Below are 21,102 nucleotides of genomic sequence, written 5' to 3' on the forward strand. Positions count from 1 at the left end.
AAAAAAAAATAAAAAAAAGTTCTGAAGTAAAGGTTTGTTGTGTGTTAGGTACTTTGTGAGTTCACTGACATATGCATTATTCCCTTGTCTCATTGGGTGAGGTAGTGATGGGATGAGTATTTGGGCTTAGAGTCAAAAAAGTTTGCTTAGTAGCCATGTGAATTTTAGACAGGTGCAGTTCTCTGAGTGTCAGTATATTCATCTGTAAGAGGAGGACTATCATAACATCATTTTTAAAAAGTTATTATTTTAACTTTTATTAGTATATGTTTTCAATGCATTCATTTGGGGGATTGGTACACATATGAATCATCTCATGGTCATTTTTACTCTTCTTCCTCCTAATCTCTACAAAGCCTCCCCATTTCCTACCATTCCTCTTTTATTTTTCTCTTGAAATTACTTCTTTTTGAGTCTGTCATATAATAGAAACCATGTGATATTTAATCTTCTGTGTCTGATTTATTTCACTTAGCATTATGGGCTCAAGATCTATTCATTTTCCTACAAATTGGACAATTACATCGAGTTTGCAAGATTCTTATGAGGATTTGGGATAAACACACACAATGCACCTTCTATAGTTCATGCCTTTTGTGATTTGCAGTTTATATTTTTGGCGATACTGCTACTACTACTGCCACCACTGTTGAAAAAAATCACACAGTTCTCAAGAAAAAGTTAGTTTTTAATACACAGTCTTCAATAAAGGAGGAAATATTTTAGAGAGAAAACTTTCTATTTCAAAAAATGCTTTGAGTTATGACAAATAATAATGTATCCATTTGTGTGTGGAGAAGGCTTCATTTCTTGGTGATGCCTGGTAAGTGGGAATGATTTATGTGAACTGCAGAGTGAAAGAAGAATGAATAAATGGAGCGAATCTCATTCTGGCCTTTCCTAGCCTGTCACAGCCAAGGTCTGGTGGAATGCGGGAATGGACAGTGCATCCCCAGCACCTTCCAGTGCGATGGAGATGAGGACTGCAAGGACGGAAGTGACGAGTGGAACTGCACTGATCGTGAGTGTCCCACCCTGAGCAGCTCTTTATCCGCAGACCTTTTCTTAAGAACTAAGCAAAACATCTGAAAGTTACGTAGTGCTTCAGGGAGATTCCCACATAAATAATTTCAGATGGCCTAACACGGTTTCTGTGCATCCCTAGCCACTGGAAGCTTTTCCTGATGGTAAATATAATGTCTAAGCTGCATGCGCTGCAAAATTGCTCCGAGGCTGAAAGGTAGAGGTGGCATGGCCGGTCAGTGTCAGGCTCCTGGCAAGGTTAGGCACACTACAAACACTACGCAGGTCGATATCCATGATGAAGTGAAGTAGGCTACAAAGGGCGATCCAGAGTATGTGATGCTGTGCATGCCCTGGCCAAGGACCTCAGACAAAGCATTCTGAAGGCGAGATGCTGGAACTCAGAGTTAAGGAAGACAGAGACTTGGAAAAGCATTTCAGACACTCAGCACTGCTTTGTTGAAAGCCCTGTAGTGGGAAGGAGTGAGGCCTGTTATATACTAGAGAAGGCCAGTTACTCAGGGAGTGGAGATGAGGGAGAGCAGGGTCCACATGAGCTGTCATCAGGAGTTGCCAGTTTGTTCCACTGGATGCCCAAGGAAGGAAAGAGGAAACTTTTGTCCCAAGAGTTTGGGTTCTACTGAACATTTAGACCTTTAAAACCTTTCAGGCTCTGGCTCCATTTTTCTGCTCTCTCTCGCATTTCTCAGGGGTAAAAGCTCCAGTATCTTCAACCTGCGCACTTTCCTATCCCAAGTCTTTTCCTGTGTTGCTTTCTGCTTGGAAAACTTTTGTTTCCCTTTCATTGCAACTTACCCCACCCGTCTGGAAAGCTCCTCCAGGAAACATCCCACTACTGCCCTTGTCTGCCGCAGCTGCTCTTTGTCTCTTCAGTCACGCAATGGTCACACAGCAGGCACTTAATACTTACTGAAATAATGAATGTGTGATGTCTTGAAACTTCCTCAAGAACTTAAACGAATGTAGATTGCTTGGCTCTGCCTTGAGATAAAGGTTTAACCCTGCTGGCTTATAAAAATAGTGACATTTGTTTTCTGGGAGACGGTGATGCATAACACTGCGTATTAGTGGACTTGTAAAGAAGGATTCCAGTAAACAAACATGTCTCAGAATTACAGATAAGGGTTACATTTGAACTTATACAACTATTTATATTGAAAAGTGCCTGGTCTGGCAAGATTGTCTAAAATCCAGATGACACTTCTGAAAGCAACTGACGATAATGACAAAAGGGTAGAAAGAGAATGGGTAATAATTTATTACTTCATCCACTTCATCTACAAGTGACCAGGAAATCAATGGGAAAAGCAGTTTCCTCTCTACATACCTTAAGGAAAAGCCATTAGAGCAAAGGCTGACGTTACTGCTGTCATTCATTTGGAAACAAGAAACCCAGTTCTCAGGCCATCAGACTAGACTGATGACATTTCCCAAAGACATGCTGACAATATGGACAACAGCTGCATAAGACTTTACCATGATACAATCTCTGTATTGCAGCGGTGTTGATGCCTTGTTTATTACTAAGGACAGCATTTTTCTTCGAGGGAAAACTAGAGTTGGGAGCAAATGAGGTTTTCAAATAATGCCTTTTAATATTGAGAATTTCAAGATCTTTATTTTGTTCTCTCTACCTCACATCACTTGAATCTTATTTTGTAATCAAGTATAGTGATCCATGTAAAACTAAAGTGCTACATTTTTTTCTACATTTTTGCTACATTGAAAGCAACAGTCACCTGGTTATTTTTTGTTTGTCTTTAGTGTAGGTTATCTGTTATATCTTGATTCCTACAACATCCTTTTGCAATAACTGCATTGCATTTAGTTTCCAGGAATATGAATCTAAAAATTACCTATTGCACATGTGTTTAACACTTTTGGAGAACGTGGAAAAAAATTAAAGTTGTGTCATTCCTCAGATTGCCCAGACATTCTTGATCCTTTTGATTCAGTGTAAGGAATTTGCAGATGATGAAAGCCACTATGCTTTTCCCCCTCCATAGCTCAGACTCCATGTCAAGAAGGAGACCAAAGATGCCTCTACAGTTCCTGCCTCGATTCATGTGGTGGTAGCTCCCTGTGTGACCCAGACGACGGTCTGAATAACTGTAGTAAGTACAATAGCTGACAGAGGCCATCATCGTCACGGGACGTACATGCAGTCAGCCTTTTCCTTTTGCGTTGACATTAAACTACTGATGTCTGGAATCTCTCCAAAAAAGTTTGTCTATTTGCCTCTCCATTTTTAAAAGGTTACATGTGGTAGCAGAAAGGAAACAAAATGGTATTAATTAACTTAAACCAGAAACAAATGTGTCATTGTGAATGGACTATAAATCCACATTGCTTAATATCATTACCATCACTTTCAACTCAACAGCAGCTCCTATATATTATTCTCCCGGCTCCATCTGCAGCCAGATGTTATCTTTCTTCCTTTATAAAGCACAGCTTCAAGAATGGAATCTTTATCTAAGAAGCAAATAGGAAGTTCATTGAATAGCCACATAAAACTTTGATGGCCTGCTCTTTTAATAAACGTATTCTCACCTCTCCAGGAACTCTGTAGACCTAGAACGGTTTTGGAACCATTGCGTTAATTTGTTTCAGCGCCGGTGTAATAGCTCCAAATGGTGTAAGCAGGTGTTCTCTAAACTGGTTTTCAAGAGAAGGAATTATTTGGGGAAGACAAAGCAGGCAGAAATGAAGGAACTATGAGTAGACTCTCACGGGAAGTTTAAAACAAATCAGCAAGTCTCTAGCGACTAATTTCTAGAAAGGATTTCTTACTCCTGGATTTTGTTTTCATATTATAGCTGCTTTTTTCCACTTTTGATAGTTAAACGTTTGCCTCCTCTTCTGCTTAGCCCTAGAAAGTTAGAAGGAGCATCCCACTGGTGGCAGGAATCATTCATTCACTCACTCATTCATTCATTCATTTTGTGGTATTGGGGACTGAACGCATGGCCTTTGCGTTGAGCCACATCCCTAGCCCATTTTTATTTTTATTTTGACATGGGGTCTTGCAAAGTCACTAAATTGCCCAAGCCAGATTAAAATTTGTGATCTTCCTGTGCCAACCTCTCACCGCGCTCTGATTGCAGGACCGCACCCCAGGGCGGCTGGGACTCTCTTCTTAACACACGTCCGCCCAGCAAGGCCACTGTGGGTTGAAGGCTGGGGGACTGAGAGGCTCTGGGCCTAGGGTTTGCTGCAGTATTCCTGCAGCCCGGCGGTCATCAGGGAGTCAGAGGGGGAAGCAGGTGGGTTAAGAGGAGACTTGAGGCTGGCTGCGTCCTGTGCTGTAGAACACATAACGGGCTGGCAGCACAGCGCCCAGCCCTCCTCTTTTCCTTCAAATGTTAGCCCATTTTTATGAACTAATACCACATGTCAGGTAAGGTATAAGGAAAAGAAGGTTACTGGGGCTCATAATTCTAGTCCAAGGTTGAGGGACGGCCTCTGGTGACGGCCTTCTGGCAGGCAGAGCACGGACGTGGCTCAGGGCATCACATGCAGAAGCACAGAGTGTGCGCTCTTCTTCTAAAAAGCCACCGATATTCAGTCCTGGGGCCTCAGCCTGATGATACCGTCTTCTCCACCTCCCCCGCCAAAGGCCCTGCTTCTAACATGGCAGTCTGGTTAAGCTTCTCGCACTTAAAAGGTTTCCTATCTCTAAAATGGAGGTTAAACTCCAGCATGGATTTCAAATAGACAAATCATAGCACTCTAGGACAGGAAAGTAGATATTAGTCTGGCCACTAAGCAGATGCATTCTCATCGCTGTTTTACTCCTTCCAAACTGACAAGTATGTATCATCTGCACATACATATATTCACACATGTGCACGCACATACATTGTGTATTCTGGTCCAGCGTGTTCACTGCTTCATTTTGCTCAGTTTCCCTGGAGCTTTTTCAAAATTATTTCCTTACTTTATCTTCAGTTTCGTGCTGATCATTGTGAATAGTAGCCGTTCTCCAAGACACGTGTTTCTCATTACTGTTTGGGGTTGTCTGACATGAATGGCACTTACTGGTGGATTCAGAAGAGGACAAGGGAACATGTTAGCCTGTGTCGTGACGAGCAGGAAACGTCATCCTGTTTTCTCTATATTTGAAATACTTCCAGATCTAAAATTTTAAAACTATTTTGGCACCTGTCCAGAAAAGAAGCTGTAGAAAAGGTAGAAAGGTAACTCTGGCTTGTACATTCAACCAGCCTCTATAACGTGTGCAGGAGGCTTCAGACATCAGATGAGCGCAGGGCTCTTTCATGGCGAAGGAGAGACAGATGCTTCCAGCGTCTGGAGGTAGATTTCAAGGTGGAGGACATGCTGTATTCTTTCCCTCTTCATGTTCTTCATACGCACTGCTTCCCTAGCCCTCGCCCCTCACCAACCTCCGTGTGCACCTTATATAGTCTTGGAAGGCACCATCCACATATATATATATATACAGCAACCATTTGAGCACACCTTCTTCTGAATTCCAGCCCCCAGCACTGGTCAGGCATTCGTTCCCCAATTTTTCTGTCATTAAAAATTGCAAGGGCCTCATATCTGGTTGAAAGATCAGATGCCATTTCTTGTCCCTCAAAGAGCCTCGGATGGAGTATGTGTGTTTGGTCCTCTGTAAAATGGACCAGTGGCATCTCTTTTCAGAAGACCTGTCGTGTCCTTGAAGATGGGAGTGACCATTTGAAAATGTGCACCATTACCACAAAGTATTACTACTTAGCTTCCGAGGTACAAGTGCTCTTTGGCGTAATGCCCACAGAAATGAGCTTGAAGGAAGCAGAGATGCCGTCTGCTGGGGCCACCCTTTCAGCAGCGTTGCTTGGATTCTAAGGTTTGCAAACACGGGGCACGTGACGTGTCTGTGTGTCTGTGGTGCGGGGCTGTAACTAGAAGGGGCAACACATGCTGCTAAAAGTTGTTCCTGAGAGAACTGAGGAACTTCAAGCCCGTCAGTGCGTTGTTACCCCTTCCAGCCAGAGCCCACTGTCACAACACCTCCGCGCCCTGTCGGGAGGCAGCATGCGGACACAGCCCTGCCTCAGCGGGTGGCAGGAGCTGGAATGCTCATCAGTCATTTGCCCCTCGTGCTGCGCAGTCCGGGCTGCCGGGGGAGCTGCAGAAAGAGCAGCTCAAGTGCGTACCTCACCCCACCTCCGCGCCATGGCACATGCTCGTCACGGCCCCGTGAAGCCAAGCCTGGCTGTCGTGTGCCCGGTGTGCACCCAGGTTTCTCCCAGTGTGACAGTGTTTACTTCCAGTGTCTGCTCATGTATTTGACGTCTCTTGTTCTAAAGTCTCTTATGAGGACAGAGGAAGAGAGAAAAGGAACAGCTTTGCATTGAGTACTTTCTTAATGGTATATAATTTCTTACCCTGCTTTTAAGCTCTAGTTGGAAGAAACAAACAGCACAGGAATGCGGTAAAGAAGCCAAACACTGCCATGACTAAGGCATTTAGTCCTGTGGAGAAAATAGTAGATGGGAAGAACGAGGCCCTTAGAAAAGCCTTCCCAACTAAGAGTGAAAAGTAAACGACTGGGTAGGATATTACTATCTGATGGCACGGTGAATGAAAGGGTCAGGGCATGGAACATCAACAGCTGCTGAGATCAACAAAGAGGGAAGAGTCCTACACGGTGGGGCTTCCGGCGGGGCAGTGCGCAGCCGCCTGCGGCGCCTTGGTGATGGAGCACAGTGACTCCTGCGCACGCAGCTGGGCGGACTGGCGGCAGAGTCAACCTTCCCAGTAGAGCGAGGTCAGAGAGAGCCAAACTCGGGAACATTCCACAGGTCAAGTCTCCACGTTCTTCAGTATGAAACTGCAAGAAAAATGCGGAGAGGGGAAACCCAGAGATTTTGAGAGACTTAAAAGATATTCAAATTTGAAAAAAACAAATACAAACTGCAGTACCGAGGGACAGAACACAGCCTCCGTAAAGAAAAGCAAGGAAATGATAGCGGGGACACTCATTAGCTCCTATGGGGAAAGAGGAGAAGACTGAGGTAAGACGGGACACATGGACAGTTTCTGAACCGCTGTCAGACTTGACTTTCTTGACCTGAACGGTGCTGTATGGATATTTGCCTTAGCAGGACTCATCAGAGAATTAGACATCATAAAGAGAAAGAGAAGCTTAAAGGCTGAGTCAAAGATGAACCTCTGACTATCATATGTGTAAGTGGATGCATGACCACCCTGTAATGCATAATTTCCTGTGACTTTGTAGGATTTCATCATGATAAGGATGTAGCCTTGTTTAGCTAACAACCCCATCGTTAGTTTGAATTCAGAATCTTTCTTCAGACTTCGAATGATGAAACTTCACTGACATCCATTAGGTTTATTTTTTCAAGGACATTTTTATTAAACTTCGGCTATGCTCAGGACTCTGCAAGGCGCCACACTGAACCTGCTCTGGAAACGCAGTTCTGTGGTATTTAAGCATTTTCTCGTTTGTGACACGGTCGCCCTCTAGTGGCCATTGCGAGTCAGGCTCATGAGTGAGTCTAACACAAAAAAGTTTATTGATATAAATCACAGCATCTGTGTTGATACGTACAGTATCTCCACAGTTTAACTTGCTGAGCAGTCTTCAAAGAATGCCTTACAGGGGAGCTGAACACAACATCTAATCAGCCTCACCACATTCGATAAATATCTCCAGAATAATATTGGATCATTACTTGATCCCTTTATCTCCCTTGGCTCTGAAACACTTAAAAGTTACATCTTATCGCAAATCAAAAGTGATATATTCTCTATATATTAAAAGAGCGAAAAAGCATCCGTGTGACATATTGTATGACTCGTCTAAATGAAATCCAACCATAAGAAGCTAAGCCTCAATGAAGGAAGAAAAACAGAAGACGTGTAAAAGGGGGAAGATTGAATAAAAACTACTCTACGTGAATAATCCCATTTTTAAAAAATTATAGCCCTCGTAGGGAAAGAAGGTGAAGCGTTTGAGCTACATCTATGACTTGTAGGATGGTCCTGATAAACAATGAGGCAACAAAGCAAGCTGAAGAGTAATAGAAGTAGTGGTTCTACTTTGGCAGAAGGAGACAGATCTGTCCCAGTCCGCGCAGCTTCGTGTACAAAGGTACACGAGCAGCAGCATGGCAGGACTCGGCCCTGCTTTGTGCCGTGAGGCCGGGTGAGAGCAGGGAGTGGGGAGGTCATGAATTGTTTGTTTATGCTTTTCATAGTGTTTATTCTTGCAGAGACCATGTATTTTTTAAAATGTGAAAACAAAATGCTTCAGTGTTACTTTTTGTCTGAGTTTTGGCTGATATAACAAGTCACTGTAGACTGGATGGCCTACCAATCACATACTAATTTATTTCTCACAGCTTTGGAGGCTGGAAGTCTGAGATCAGGGTGCCAGCACCCTGGGGTTTTGGTGAGGACCCTCTTCTGGGTTGCAGACAGCAAAATTCTGCCTTTTTTCCTGTACTAGGGATTGAACCCATGGACGTTGCATTACTGGGCCATTTTATCTTTTTTATGATACCAGGTCTTTCTAAGTTGTGCAGGCTGGCCGTGAACTTGCAGTCCTCTTGCCTCAGACAAGTAGCTGAGAAGCGGGGATTTCATGCATACATCAGCACGTCAGCTTGCCTGCTTTCCCAATTTCTCCTTGCGTCCTCACTTGGTAGAAAGAAGGCAAGGAAGTTCTCTGAGGCCCCATTGATAAGGACACTAATCCCATTCAGGAAAGCTCTGCCACATGACCTGAGCATCTCCTCAGTTACCTCCACCTCCAAATACCATCACACTGACAGTTAAGGTCACAATGTATGAACTTCGGGGGATCACAAACATTTAGTCCGCAACACTCCTCTTCGTAAATAAAAGGAAGCAGTGAACACAGTCCGTGTCAGTTCTCTTCCACCTCCTCTTCTCTCCACCCTTGACTCATCCTCAAGATGATGGCAACTTCCCAGAGCCGATTCTGCCCCAGGAAATAGAATGTCCTATTATACCTTATCCATATCATATTTAATCTAGCCAGTGTCGGGTTCCTTATAAACTTAATATCTGTGAAGTCCTGGAATTCTTTAAATTAGGAAGTAGTCTTATAGCTATTTTAATATTCTACCCTAGTCCTTAAATTAGTAATCTGTTTGCATGTATAACACTTCTTAGTCAAATAATTATATTTAATTTGAATAATTAATAGGACATGGGATCTTCAGTCTGCCTGGTCTAATTTTACCAATGCTCACTTGATTATCTTTCTCAGCTCTGGGAATATGGGTGCCATGTGAACACCAAGGGGACAGGGAGCCTCTCCACTACATCCCCAAACCCGTTTGTCCTTGAAGGCTCCTCTTGTTGCTCTTGGTCCTCTGGCTGCCCTTGCTTCACTTGGTGCCTCTAGGACCCTGGCATTTGAGGTTGCTGTAGCAAAATATGTTAGATTGGGTGGTTTAACAACACATGTTTGTGTCTCTCAGTTTTGGAGGCTGGAAGATCAAGATCAAGGTACTTTCCAATTTGGTCTGGGGTGAGGACCCTCTTCCTAGTTTTTGGACAGCTACTGTCTTGCTGTATCTTCACACAGTGGACAGAGCAAGAGCTCTAGTCTCTTTCTATTTTTTAGAAGAATACTGACCTCATATTGAATGTTCCATCCCCATCCAGGCCACATCTAAATCTAATAACCCCTCAAAGGCCCTGTCTCTGCCTATTGTCACACTGAGGCCCAAGGGTTCCGCATATGAATGTGTGGGTGAGGGAGACACTGACAGTATCTTTAGTGCATGACAAGCTCTGCCCTAGCTGTTCATGTTATTCTCTAGCTGCCAGTACATGCTCGTTTATCCTGTCCAGATTGTGGAACTACTCAATGGTAGGGGCATTATTTTTGCATTTGCGGTTCCTAGGACCATTTGTGAGCTGCCTCCATCTGGCACTGTGCAGGGTACAAACCCTGAGATCGAGATGAATCTCACTTCCCAAAATGTCAGCATTATGCAGAGGAGGAAAGCACGTAAGTGCAGAACAATGCAGACGCGGCGAGTGTATGACAGGAGCATGCTGAAGAAGGCGTGGCGTCCAGAAGAGATTCCTTCTGGAAGTGGGAGTGGGAAGAACAGCTGGCCAGAAAGTCTCCCTGAAAGTGGGGTTTGGGCCCAGTTCTCCAAGCCGCGGAGGGGTTAGCTTGGTGAGGGGGATGAAAAGGCTACATTATGGCCCCATTTTGGGGGATGATTGCAAGTATGTTAAGAAAAGGAGAGGAATAAGAGCAGAGCAACTAAGTGCACACATGAATTTGCCCTACAACCATACAAAATATCCCAATTACCTTGGCCACAGGACTCTTACCATATTGGTGTTGCAGGGAACAGAATCCTTGGTGGCAGAGGTCTGCTGGGCGTGTAGTCAGGTGTTGGCAAGTGAGGTTATGGTTGAAGAGTGACATAGCATTACAAGCTAAAATATCTGGATTTTATCCTCACTGGCAAACAGCATCGAACAGATCTCAACCTCCTTTTGTCCTGAAAAGTTGTAACCATATATTTAAATCCATTGATTAACAATAAAGCATGTAGAAATTTTCTAATTGCCTATTTAATCAAATTCTTTGGTGTTTTTGAATGATTATGAAGATAATGGGGCTATTTTGTTCCTAAGTAATAATTAAGAAGAAGAAGGTAAATGCAGTTGCATCAAAGGAATGATGGGAGAGAATCCTTTTTAGGTAAGTTGAGTCAAGGCAGCAAACAAGACTTTCTAAGCGTCCCTGTTGGGCACTGTGCTGGCAGCGAGATATGCAGGAATGGATCTTAGCTCCTCACAACACTTCATTAACCAACTTTTTATCTCTTGATGTCCAGAGGAAAATACCACAGATTACTTGCTTTCTAGTCTTAGCTACTGTAAAGGATGAAATAGACTTTCATTTTGTAAAGTTTAAAGAAGTTGTTTTTACATGGGAAATTAAAAAAAAAATTTGTGTGTGTATCTTTTGTTAGGTCAGTGTGAACCAGTTACGCTTGAACTCTGCATGAATTTGCCCTACAACCATACAAAATATCCCAATTACCTTGGCCACAGGACTCAAAAGGAAGCATCTATCAGCTGGGAATCCTCTCTTTTTCCGGCCCTTGTTCCAACCAACTGTTACAAATACCTCATGTTCTTTGCTTGCACCATTTTGGTACCAAAGTGTGACGTGACTACAAGCCAACGCATCCCCCCTTGCAGGTAATGTGATGGGGTCTTCCACAAGCAACCCAATTTTATCTCTGAGAGAAACAAGGGAATGAAGTTGAGTTTGGATAAAATAAATACTGCTAAGGGGCTCAATTTTACAAATGGCATTCTCAAAATGTGAAGAAGTAGGTATTATAAAATGAGTATGCCAGAATTTATTGCCTGTATACCAAACAAGGAGGGTACAAACTGAGCTGGATGATAGGCAATCAAGTAAAATGGCACGCATTTCATTTGGTGGCTCAAGAAGCATTTCTCAGAAACGGAGTTGGCAGAAGAAGGGGTACACAAGCCACTTTCCTCAGCAGCATCTGATGTGCAACGGACATTTTTCTGTCTGAATAAAATAAGAGTGTAGCTTGGGCTTTGGGTTTGAGTAATAACCTAGGAATTAAGGCTGTTGCTCTGAGGTTTACTCTCTGAGTTCAAGTCTTACATCTTCTCTAGTTGCTATGAAGCCTTAAGTCAAATTGCTCAGTCTCTCCCAGCCTCAGTTTCTTTACCTAGTAAAATGCTATCATAGCGTTTATTGGGCTGGGTTGTTGTGAGATTAAACGCAAGAGCATCGATGTAAAGTAGTTCTGATGGATGGGAAGCCCTAGAATGACAGCACAGGAACATAGCTGCTTAGTGGCAGTTGGCTCTTCTGTGCCATGTGTTAGAGCTGGTAGTCAAAGAATTTGCACATACAGGATGAATGAACGTCACACAGGTGGTTCCTGCTCTCGGTGCTGCTTTTCATCAAGAGTGACTACGCAGATGTTCTTGCTAAACGTGAGTGGTAACTACGAAAACCACATGTTGGGATTAGAAGTAGCTTAATGCTTTAAGAAAAAGCAATAATGTTGATATAGTGGACAGATGGGAAAACAATAAATTAAATACTGAATATCAAATGGATGACAAAGTAGGGGCATGTATGAGTCAGGGCAGGAAACAATGAAATTTCAAAATGACTTGGGGAGCTGGACAAATCATGCAAAATGGAGACGGTAGAAGTTAAAGTTGGCTTGTCCAAGGATTTGAAGAATTTCTGTTAAATTCTTTTTAAATAATCAATTATAAAACATCTATCAATTTCATGTTGAAAGGTTACTCGTAAATCTCACCCTCCTTTTGATAACCAAAGTCAAGTAATATTATAATTACTTTTAATAGTACTTGAAATTCTCACATTTGATTTACTTTTCATGTATACATACATATATATATACATATATGTATACGTATCTCTAATTCAGCATTGCTACAAGTATAAATTTACATCCAGATATAATTCATAAATTAAGGGTTTAAATTTCATACTTAAATGACCAAGATGAGACTGTTCTGAGATGTTCACTCAATGTTTTAGTGAACTTATTTTGGTACTTTGATTTTTTTTCTTAGATTTACCTATGTATTTTTAATCTTCAGTGGCTGTCAATATGAATTTTACTTTTGACTTTACAAAACCCTTTATATTACGACAAAAATAATATGCTAGTAAGCTTATGAAGCAACACACAGTTGTTTTGCCAAGCTTATTTATTAATTCTGAGACTTAATTTTTAAGTTACATGTCTGAGAAAAATCAAGCCCTTAACATGTGCTAAATACTTGAGGGCCACTTCGCTATTTCAGGCTCAAAATCACCTTCTGAGGGCCGTGTGCACCATCCAAGCTGCCGGCTCTGGCTGAGCGCACACCAGTTCTGACAAGAGCACTGGCCCTGGAATTGTGACGCTGCTTATTGTTCTCTTTTCCACTTTTATAGAAAAAAATTAGAACAGGTAAAGTCAGCCACTGCACAGTCTTCCATATAAATAAAATTAATAGTGGCAATTGAAATATATGAATTTGTTCCAAGTAGTTGCTCAGATTACCAGATATAGGCATGCAAGATTGATAAACATTGTAAGCACTAACTGTTCCTTTCAGTGAACTAAGGGAAATATATGTACTCCTTCCTTCCACTCCTTTCCCCCATCCCAGTTGCTCTTTCCTTTTGAGCAGTTTCTTTCCCTTTGAAGATAACAATATGCAATATAATAACCATCGTTAATTTCCTATCATTTTGTTTGAAATTCTGTATCATTTTTATTAATTTTTTATTTTCTTTAAAATAAAAAATGAAATACTTGAATTTGTTATAGATCTGTAATGAAATTATTTAGTCTATGAGACAGTGTTGAACACTACTGAACTTGTCATTTTTGCAAACTGAATATGGGGATGCTATGGCTTCATCTTCACCCCAGATTTCAAGGATAAACTGGGAGTTATCCTTCGCCTTATCCAGACTTAAATCTGGGCAGAGTTTCTCTCTATCTTCCTCATTCAACTTCCAACCTTTGCATTCCAGTTTTTGTCAAGACTAGAGCTGATCTTTCTGAAAGATCTGCCTTATTTTATCTAAAAAAGTAAAAAACTAGTTGAGATTAGCTACACAGATCAGATATCCTTTATGAAAAACTTTTGCCTTCAGAAATGTTTCAGATTTTAGACTTTTTCTGAATATTTGCATAGACTTTATTGGTAGAGTATTTCTAAAATCTGGAAATCCAAAATCTGATGTATTCCATCTTGGACTTGGAACACTTCAGTTGGGATATTTGGGTTAGGCTTGCTTAACTTGTAGTTTAGGGAAGTAAAATCTTTCAGGAAGTAAAACTATATTTAAAAGAAAATAAATTTGCCTAGTAACTTTTTGGTTATGTTTACTTTTTCTTATATATTTACATTTCTTAGTAATATATTGTAGCAGAACATTTTTTTCCATAGGAGGTCAAGAAATCTTTGAGTCAGATCTATACTTCAAGTTAAATATATTCTGGACAGAAATGAGATAAAATCCATGAAAGCACCTATCATGATGCTTATATCTTTTCTTTGAAAATAAAAACAAACTTCATTTTAACTAACTTGATCTTAACATACAAGGATGTGGGAGAATCACCTAACCTCTCAGCAATATTGGCCAAAGCAGACGTAAGAGAGGCAACACCTTAGGTGAGCGAGGGCGGCTCTTGTTCTTCAGAGGGAGAGACTGGGATGGGAGTGCAGGGTAGAGGCCATGGCCCTTGGTGGCAGGCTACCCAAAGTGGCTGGTAGATTTTTTCTGTTTGGAACAAAAGGTTGGAGAATATGTCTGCTTGGAAGACAGAGGCAACAAAGGCAAAAGTGGAGAAGGAACTCGGTGTCCTGAAAATATCCCTATTTTTCTTTCTGCGTAAACTTTCTTTTGCTGAAAATTTGTTGCTGGAATGTATTTTCTTCATAGAGATAGCACTCATTTTGCTTCCCTAAGTACCTATTATGTACATATGCATGTCTGTATGTTTGTATGTACCCTCCATACTTACAGGTCACATGTCTGACACCTACCCTCAGACAGAATTAAACCCCACATAGTTTCCTAACATACCTCTTGTTGGAGTTATTTTACTTCTGACACCCGTCTCTCTTCTTTTAGAGCACTGTGTGAGCACTCTAAAGAACGCTGTGAGTCTGTTCTTGGGATTGTGGGCCTACAGTGGCCTGAAGACACAGATTGCAATCAATTTCCAGAGGAAAATTCAGACAATCAAACCTGCTTAATGCCTAATGAAGATGTAGAAGGTTAATTTTTCATTAATTACAGTGGGGCATCTAGCATGGATGAACATGTCAGTCTGTCAGTTTTGGGTGTATTGTTGCTTTCTATTTAGTAGACAGTCAGCCTGCATAAGTAAGTCTGTGGACTTGATTACATTGAAGACTTTGGCATCTATTTGTTAGGTATTGTCATCATTTCTAAAAAATGAAGAACTCCTTTTAAGAGATAAAAATAAACTCAAAGACCAGTGTAATATTCCAACTATTTATCAGTTTTTAATGGTACTTGCAGAGCTGGTTCTATATGGTTGCTGCCTATGTCCAAGGGATCTTGAAGGTAACGGTGAGCAGCAAGCCTTGGTTCATCCAAGTGCAGCGTATTTGGAGGCCTTGACGATGTAGGATTATTAAGTAGATACATGGAATTGGGGACCTATTCACCAGCTGGAAATACGAGGACGTGGACATGGTTTTGACACATCAAGTGCAGTTTAGTGGTCAGGAGCACTGATGCTACGAGGTGTCTTAGGCCCTGGCCATTACTGGGTGCTCCATTTAAAGGGATAACTAGCACAGAAGGCATAGACACTAATCCGGAGAGTTGGTGTGAAGCAGGAAGGAGAATGATGCTGATGAGTAGACAGAGGAAACCCTAGTGTACTTCAGTTGCTTCACCTTATTTTCAGTAATAGCTATGCAGCAACATCCCACAAGTAAACAAATAAATTACCTTAAGTTTTCGGAGTTTCTTCCATTGAGAGTAGTGTTGTTTTTAACAGAATGCTCACCTAGTCACTTCAAGTGCCACTCAGGAGGATGTGTTCTGGCTTTCAGAAGATGTGATGGCCAGGCTGACTGTGATGATGACAGCGATGAAGAAAACTGTGGTATGTACGTGTGCCCAGGCAAAGGAACTGTATATTGCTGAAAGGGTACTGCTCTAGTAGTAGCAAGTACTGACTAGGACTAAATGCTAATGCTTTTGCTTCTTAAATATCAAACAGTAGGACAAGGACTAGTATGTATTTTTCCTATTAACTCTTTTGATTTCCCCTAAATTGTATACTTCTTTTCATAATCTGTGCAAACACTCAGTAAAAGGAGGGACAGTTCACAAATGTAAGACATTGTTTTTGTTACTAATTGTGAAGCAGTTATCTGGTTTGCAGTCAGAATAATAGTGCCCTTGCATCTGATTCTTATGCTGCCAAGTAGGTATCTAGATACAGGAAGACAGAGTGCAGGCTCCAGTGTTCAAATTTAATTGAGATTCATTTTCATGCCCTCTCTTATTTTGTCTCTGTCAGCAAAGGATGAAACTCTTCTTGACATTTCTGCCACTGAGCTCCAAAATCACCAATGGAAAGGCCAAACATGCCAGTGGTAATTGAAGTGGGGCTAATTCCCTTTTTATTTCCCTGCAAACCTTGGTTCTTACAAGCTCCGAATGTGCCAGGGAATTAAAAATGGGCGATGCAGTTTTAATAAACAATATTCTGGAGTGAAGCAAAAATGATTGAAGGGCTGTGTGAGGACTAGCTTGGTTATGACTATTTAGCTTGTCATGCTCCAAAATAAAATTGATACTTTTTCATTGAAAGAACATAAGGCAATATATCTTTTGAGATCATTTCATTCTTTTGGCCTTTGAGGTATAAAATATTGCCTTACTCCCCAAAATGAAATTTCTCTAGTAGACATTGCCCTTCTAGTCTAGACAAAATGTCATAAGCAATCAACTGAAATTCTATCAACTACTATAAATATGGACGAGTGCAGCTTTTGGAAAATTACAGCTGTCAGAATGATGGTACATGACCAGAGGTAATTTTGCTAGGGAGAAACATACAATATTTTGGAAATGTGGTATTATTTTCTTGTTTGTGATCTTTCCATAGAAATATATTGAAATTCCTTGAATATCATTTATATAAGTGGTTAATTGAAAATGTATTAGATTTGTTCAGCTTACACTGACTTTGGTGGGCTATTTTGAGATGCAGTTTAAAATGAGTTATCTTAGATAGTTTGAATAGGTTGCATGATATTCTGTTGGGGTGGCTAGATCTAAATTTGCAAGAGGAGACTAAATATTTGAGAAATACAAAAGCTTGCTCTAAGAAAAATTCCTTTCCAAGAGTGAGAGGTCTGCATTCTAGAATATATTGCACCAAAATATTCAGAATTATATAATATAGCATAGTATAGAATTTAAATGGCCCTAAAACATCAGGGCTCTAGTTAAAGAATTAGTTTTAATCACTATTTTGATCACATAGTTAAAGCAATATCAAGATAAGAAAACAAATCATGAAATACCTGTTAAATGTTCAAAATATTGACAGCACTTTTGAGAACACTTGCTTTAAAATTTTGAATATAGGTAATTTGGGAGGTAAGTCAGGTGTTCCAAGAGTGTTGATAAAAATATTCACCTTGGGTTTCTGAAGTGAGAGGGTAGAAATTTTGAATACTTTCCCCTTTGGGACATATCATGCCCTTGCATGGCCCAGTGTGCTGGGAGTAAGCCCCACATATAACTAAACACAGACGTCAGGCTGGCAGAGGCCCAAAGGAGGATGATTAGTAAGTCATTCAGTTCCTGTTTTGCTGTTTGTCTGTTTTCATGTGTGCAGAGACATACAATACTATCTAGTAATGTAAACGCCTGCTCCAGCGAAGCTGGGTGGCTCTCAAAGTTTACACCTCTCTAGTTTATTCTATCCATCATGGTGTGAAAGGTGCTTAAATGCTTGGCTTTACTGAATAATGTGAAGATTAACTATTCACTGTCATGAAGCTGCAGCTCCCTCAAACATCTGAGGATGTTATTTGATTTACCTCACAAGACAACACTTAGTTCAGTTACAAATAATCCATATAGTAGAAGTTAATTTTACTTTATGTTTCTTTAGCACTTTTGTAGCTGGAAAACATTGTTGCTAAAGCACTTAACTTAGAAATGCACTTTAAAATATATGTATTAGTTTAGCAATGAGCAATTTTATTCTTAGGTGGTAAATTTTTGTCACAGGTTGCTTTGATCTTGTAATTGCCAGTATTACAATTGTTGAAACAAACATTGAAAGGTTACCAGTATTAGAATTTTCAAAAGGTGTTTGGAAGAAGTGTGTAAACCAAACATATCATTGCAGAATTGATTCATAGCCTAACAGACAGGGAAGTAATTAGCAGAGCAACACCATGCCGATACAGAAGGACTTCGTTGTCCTAAAATTTGATGGTTTGTCAGCAATTAAAAAGTACCATCTAGAAATGCCATTGACCCAGCTATTCCCCTTGTAGGTATCTTCCCAAAAGAGTTAAAATCATCATATTATAGTGATTCATGCAAACCCATGTTTATAGCAGCACAAAAGCTAAATGTTGGGAAAGGCCTGTATGCTCACCAGCAGAGGACTGGATAAAGAAAATATGGTACTACTCTTCTATAAAGAAAGATAAACCTGAGTCATTTGTAGGAAATTTGATGCACCTTGAGACCCTAATGTTAAGTGAAATAGATCAGACACAGAAGCTTAAATGTCGTATGGTTTCTTTTATATGAGAAACTCAAAATATAAATAAACAGCAAAATAAAAGATAGCTAATAGGATGTAGAGAGACAGATCTTTCCCAAATTGGAAGGGAAGGAGATCAAAAGAAGGAAGTGGGGAGGGGAAGGGAGAGATGAAAGGAATTAAGGAGTGTTATGTACATGTGCCAACTCCACACAAGGAATATAAAAATTATATACTGATATATAGAGAGAGATACAGATATATAGATATAGATATATAGATGGAGCTGTCTGTAAAACCTGGAGTAATTTGACAAAATGCATTAATCTTTAACATAATGTTCTTTTCCCAAGCATTCATAAAAACGGAGAAGAAGGTAAAGATTTGGGCAAAGAAATGAGCAGGAATGAGCTCAGAGAAGGGGGTGTTAAGGAAAATGGCAATGGATGTACGCGTCTGAGCTCTGCCGTTGCATGTGGGTTGGAGAATGAGGCAAACGGCGCCTCCCGCTGGGCTTTCTGTCCTCAGCCACTGAAGCAGGTGGGACCTGGGGGCTGTGGTGTGAGCAGTAAGTCGTTTTTTCAGTGCGATGGCTAATTGAGAACACAGATGAAGCGAGTTCTTCATATCTTATGTTCAAATAAAATCTTCCATCTCACGAGCACAGCATCACAATTACTAATTGCTTACTGTTCTTGCAAAAGGGTAAACCCCATATGGAGAAAAGTTGACAGCAAGGCAAATTGCAGAGGGTCATGAAGTATCTATTTATTTTCAAATTAAAGATCACAGTCAACTATATTTGGTTTCTTCTTAGGCTCAAATAAAATGAAATCGTTAAATACAACCTGAACCATTCCTTGGAATCAAAATCCCTGTAGGATAGATTCAAAGCTCTGACTGTCGTATTTGTGGGTTTTGCAGCTTGACTTCAAAGGTTTTTCAGAAGGCTTTTTCTAACCTTTTTGTTATTTAGCAGCATTTGTATAACTTTTCACACAGAAGGGTTTAACTGGCTTTCTTGTCATTCCAAATAGACAATTACTATGACTTCACATCTCTTTGCTTATGGAAAGAGACCAGTCTTTGCTGTGTGGCTAATGGAAGAATAAATTTCTATTCCACACGTGTGGCATTTCTATTCCAAAATGTGCTTCTAGCATGACTGTCTGGTCACACAGTAGCTTTTAACGTTTCCATGTTAAGAGAAAAGTATTCTACTTCCTGTCAGGTATTTTGCCAGTTGCTTATTTTCTGTCTTATGTGGTATATAGAATTACACTTGGATTTGAATCCCTACTCAGAAACTAAAGGCTGTGTGGCTTTTGCCAGTCACTTAACTTCTCTAAGTATCACCTGGAAGATACAAAGAATTCCCCCTGCTTATCTCCCACAGCTCAGAATGCTTATAACATGCCCTTTTTGCTGAAGACAATAAAATGTACCCATGGAGAAAGGAAAGTCCAGGGTCTCCTTTACGGGATGAAGCCCCGTCTTGTTTTTTCTTACTTCTAGCAGCAGATTCAGGCAGCAGGGAGGGGGTTGGCATGTCATGTTCCAAGCATGGGTGAGTAAGGTCCTGCCTCTCAGAAACCCATGTATCAGGATAGTATCTCAAAGGTACTGGAGATAGTGCTTGTTCAGGTAGGTGCTCCTGTCTCCAGGACTTCATCCTTTGAGTGGGTCCCTAGTCTGAAGTTTAAAGCCTTTTCCGTTTCCTCATATTGCTTCTTTCCCAGGGCACCCTGTGTGGAAGAAGGCATGAGGATGGTATCTTGAAGAGGGTGTCAGCTTTGTAGCTGGAGGTGGGAGCTGTGGGACCTGTGTTGGTCCTGCTTGTCAGGTGGAACCTGGTGGGGAGTCAATTCCTCTGTCCTGGCTGCCAGGGCAAGTCTGGGGCGGAGCCCTCTGCATGGTGCATCATACAGGGTCCTGCCCCACCTAGAAAGGTCTTTACCTCATAGGCCACAGCTCCACTGCTACAACTCATGTGATCTGTTCTGAGGTCACACCCGCAGCCATGTTCTGTGGTCTAGGATGGCAGGGTCCTGGCCATCCAAGCCTCTGCCACCTCAAGGATCCAGAAGCATCTTGTGCCTGTCTTCCTTTTAAGCTGCTCCAGCTTGAAGGGTGAGATATTTTTTATTTCTTGCAATTGAGTTAAGAGGATAAGCACATCTACTTCCTCTCTATTTGCATAAATAGATGATCCGTATAGAACATGTGCTTCAAAGTGATTTGTTGCCAATTTAAGAAAGCTATTTTTGTAGAGAAACAAGATACTATAGATCAAGTGGGGCCCACCTTTGGCAGGGAAGTTTATTTCACAGAGTGTTGTGAAAATAAGAGACACTGTAAGCAAAGAACCCAACACAATACTTAACCCACTTGGGGTAACGGACTATTCCAGTTTGCACGGAATTGACAGGGGTTCTTGGGACCAGGAACAGTTAGTGCTCAGAGTAGGGAAGATCCAGGCAAGCAGGATAAATTGGTCACTTGAGTGGTATCTTGTCTCCGGGCTTCACAGTTTTCTCTGGGCTGGGGTGGTGGCTATTCTGACATGAACAGATATTTGGTTTCATAACCTACAGCTGCAAGAAATAGCACATCTCACTCATACCTGTTTAAAAGAAATCATACTCTTTTGTTTTTAGAAGACATATTTAAAATATAATTGCACCAAAAAGTCACTTTACAGAGAGAGAGAGAGAGA

At 41.1% G+C, this 21,102-nt stretch overlaps 1 protein-coding gene across 3 annotated transcripts in view; it reads left to right on the forward strand.

Moving 5' to 3' along the window:
* Corin (corin, serine peptidase) overlaps positions 1-21,102 on the forward strand; it is a 248,946-nt gene that overhangs the window by 186,057 nt on the left and 41,787 nt on the right. For all 3 annotated transcript variants that reach the window (XM_005391890.2, XM_013518122.1, XM_013518121.1), the window contains 5 exons: positions 905-1,021; positions 3,051-3,158; positions 11,049-11,280; positions 14,744-14,889; positions 15,645-15,752. In XM_005391890.2, coding sequence (XP_005391947.1) covers positions 905-1,021; positions 3,051-3,158; positions 11,049-11,280; positions 14,744-14,889; positions 15,645-15,752 — 711 coding nt within the window. The remainder of the gene's footprint in view (positions 1-904; positions 1,022-3,050; positions 3,159-11,048; positions 11,281-14,743; positions 14,890-15,644; positions 15,753-21,102) is intronic.

The sequence above is a fragment of the Chinchilla lanigera genome, unplaced genomic scaffold (assembly GCF_000276665.1).
Source record: "Chinchilla lanigera isolate Chin_1 unplaced genomic scaffold, ChiLan1.0 scaffold00042, whole genome shotgun sequence".
In the NCBI taxonomy this organism is placed as follows: domain Eukaryota; kingdom Metazoa; phylum Chordata; class Mammalia; order Rodentia; family Chinchillidae; genus Chinchilla; species Chinchilla lanigera.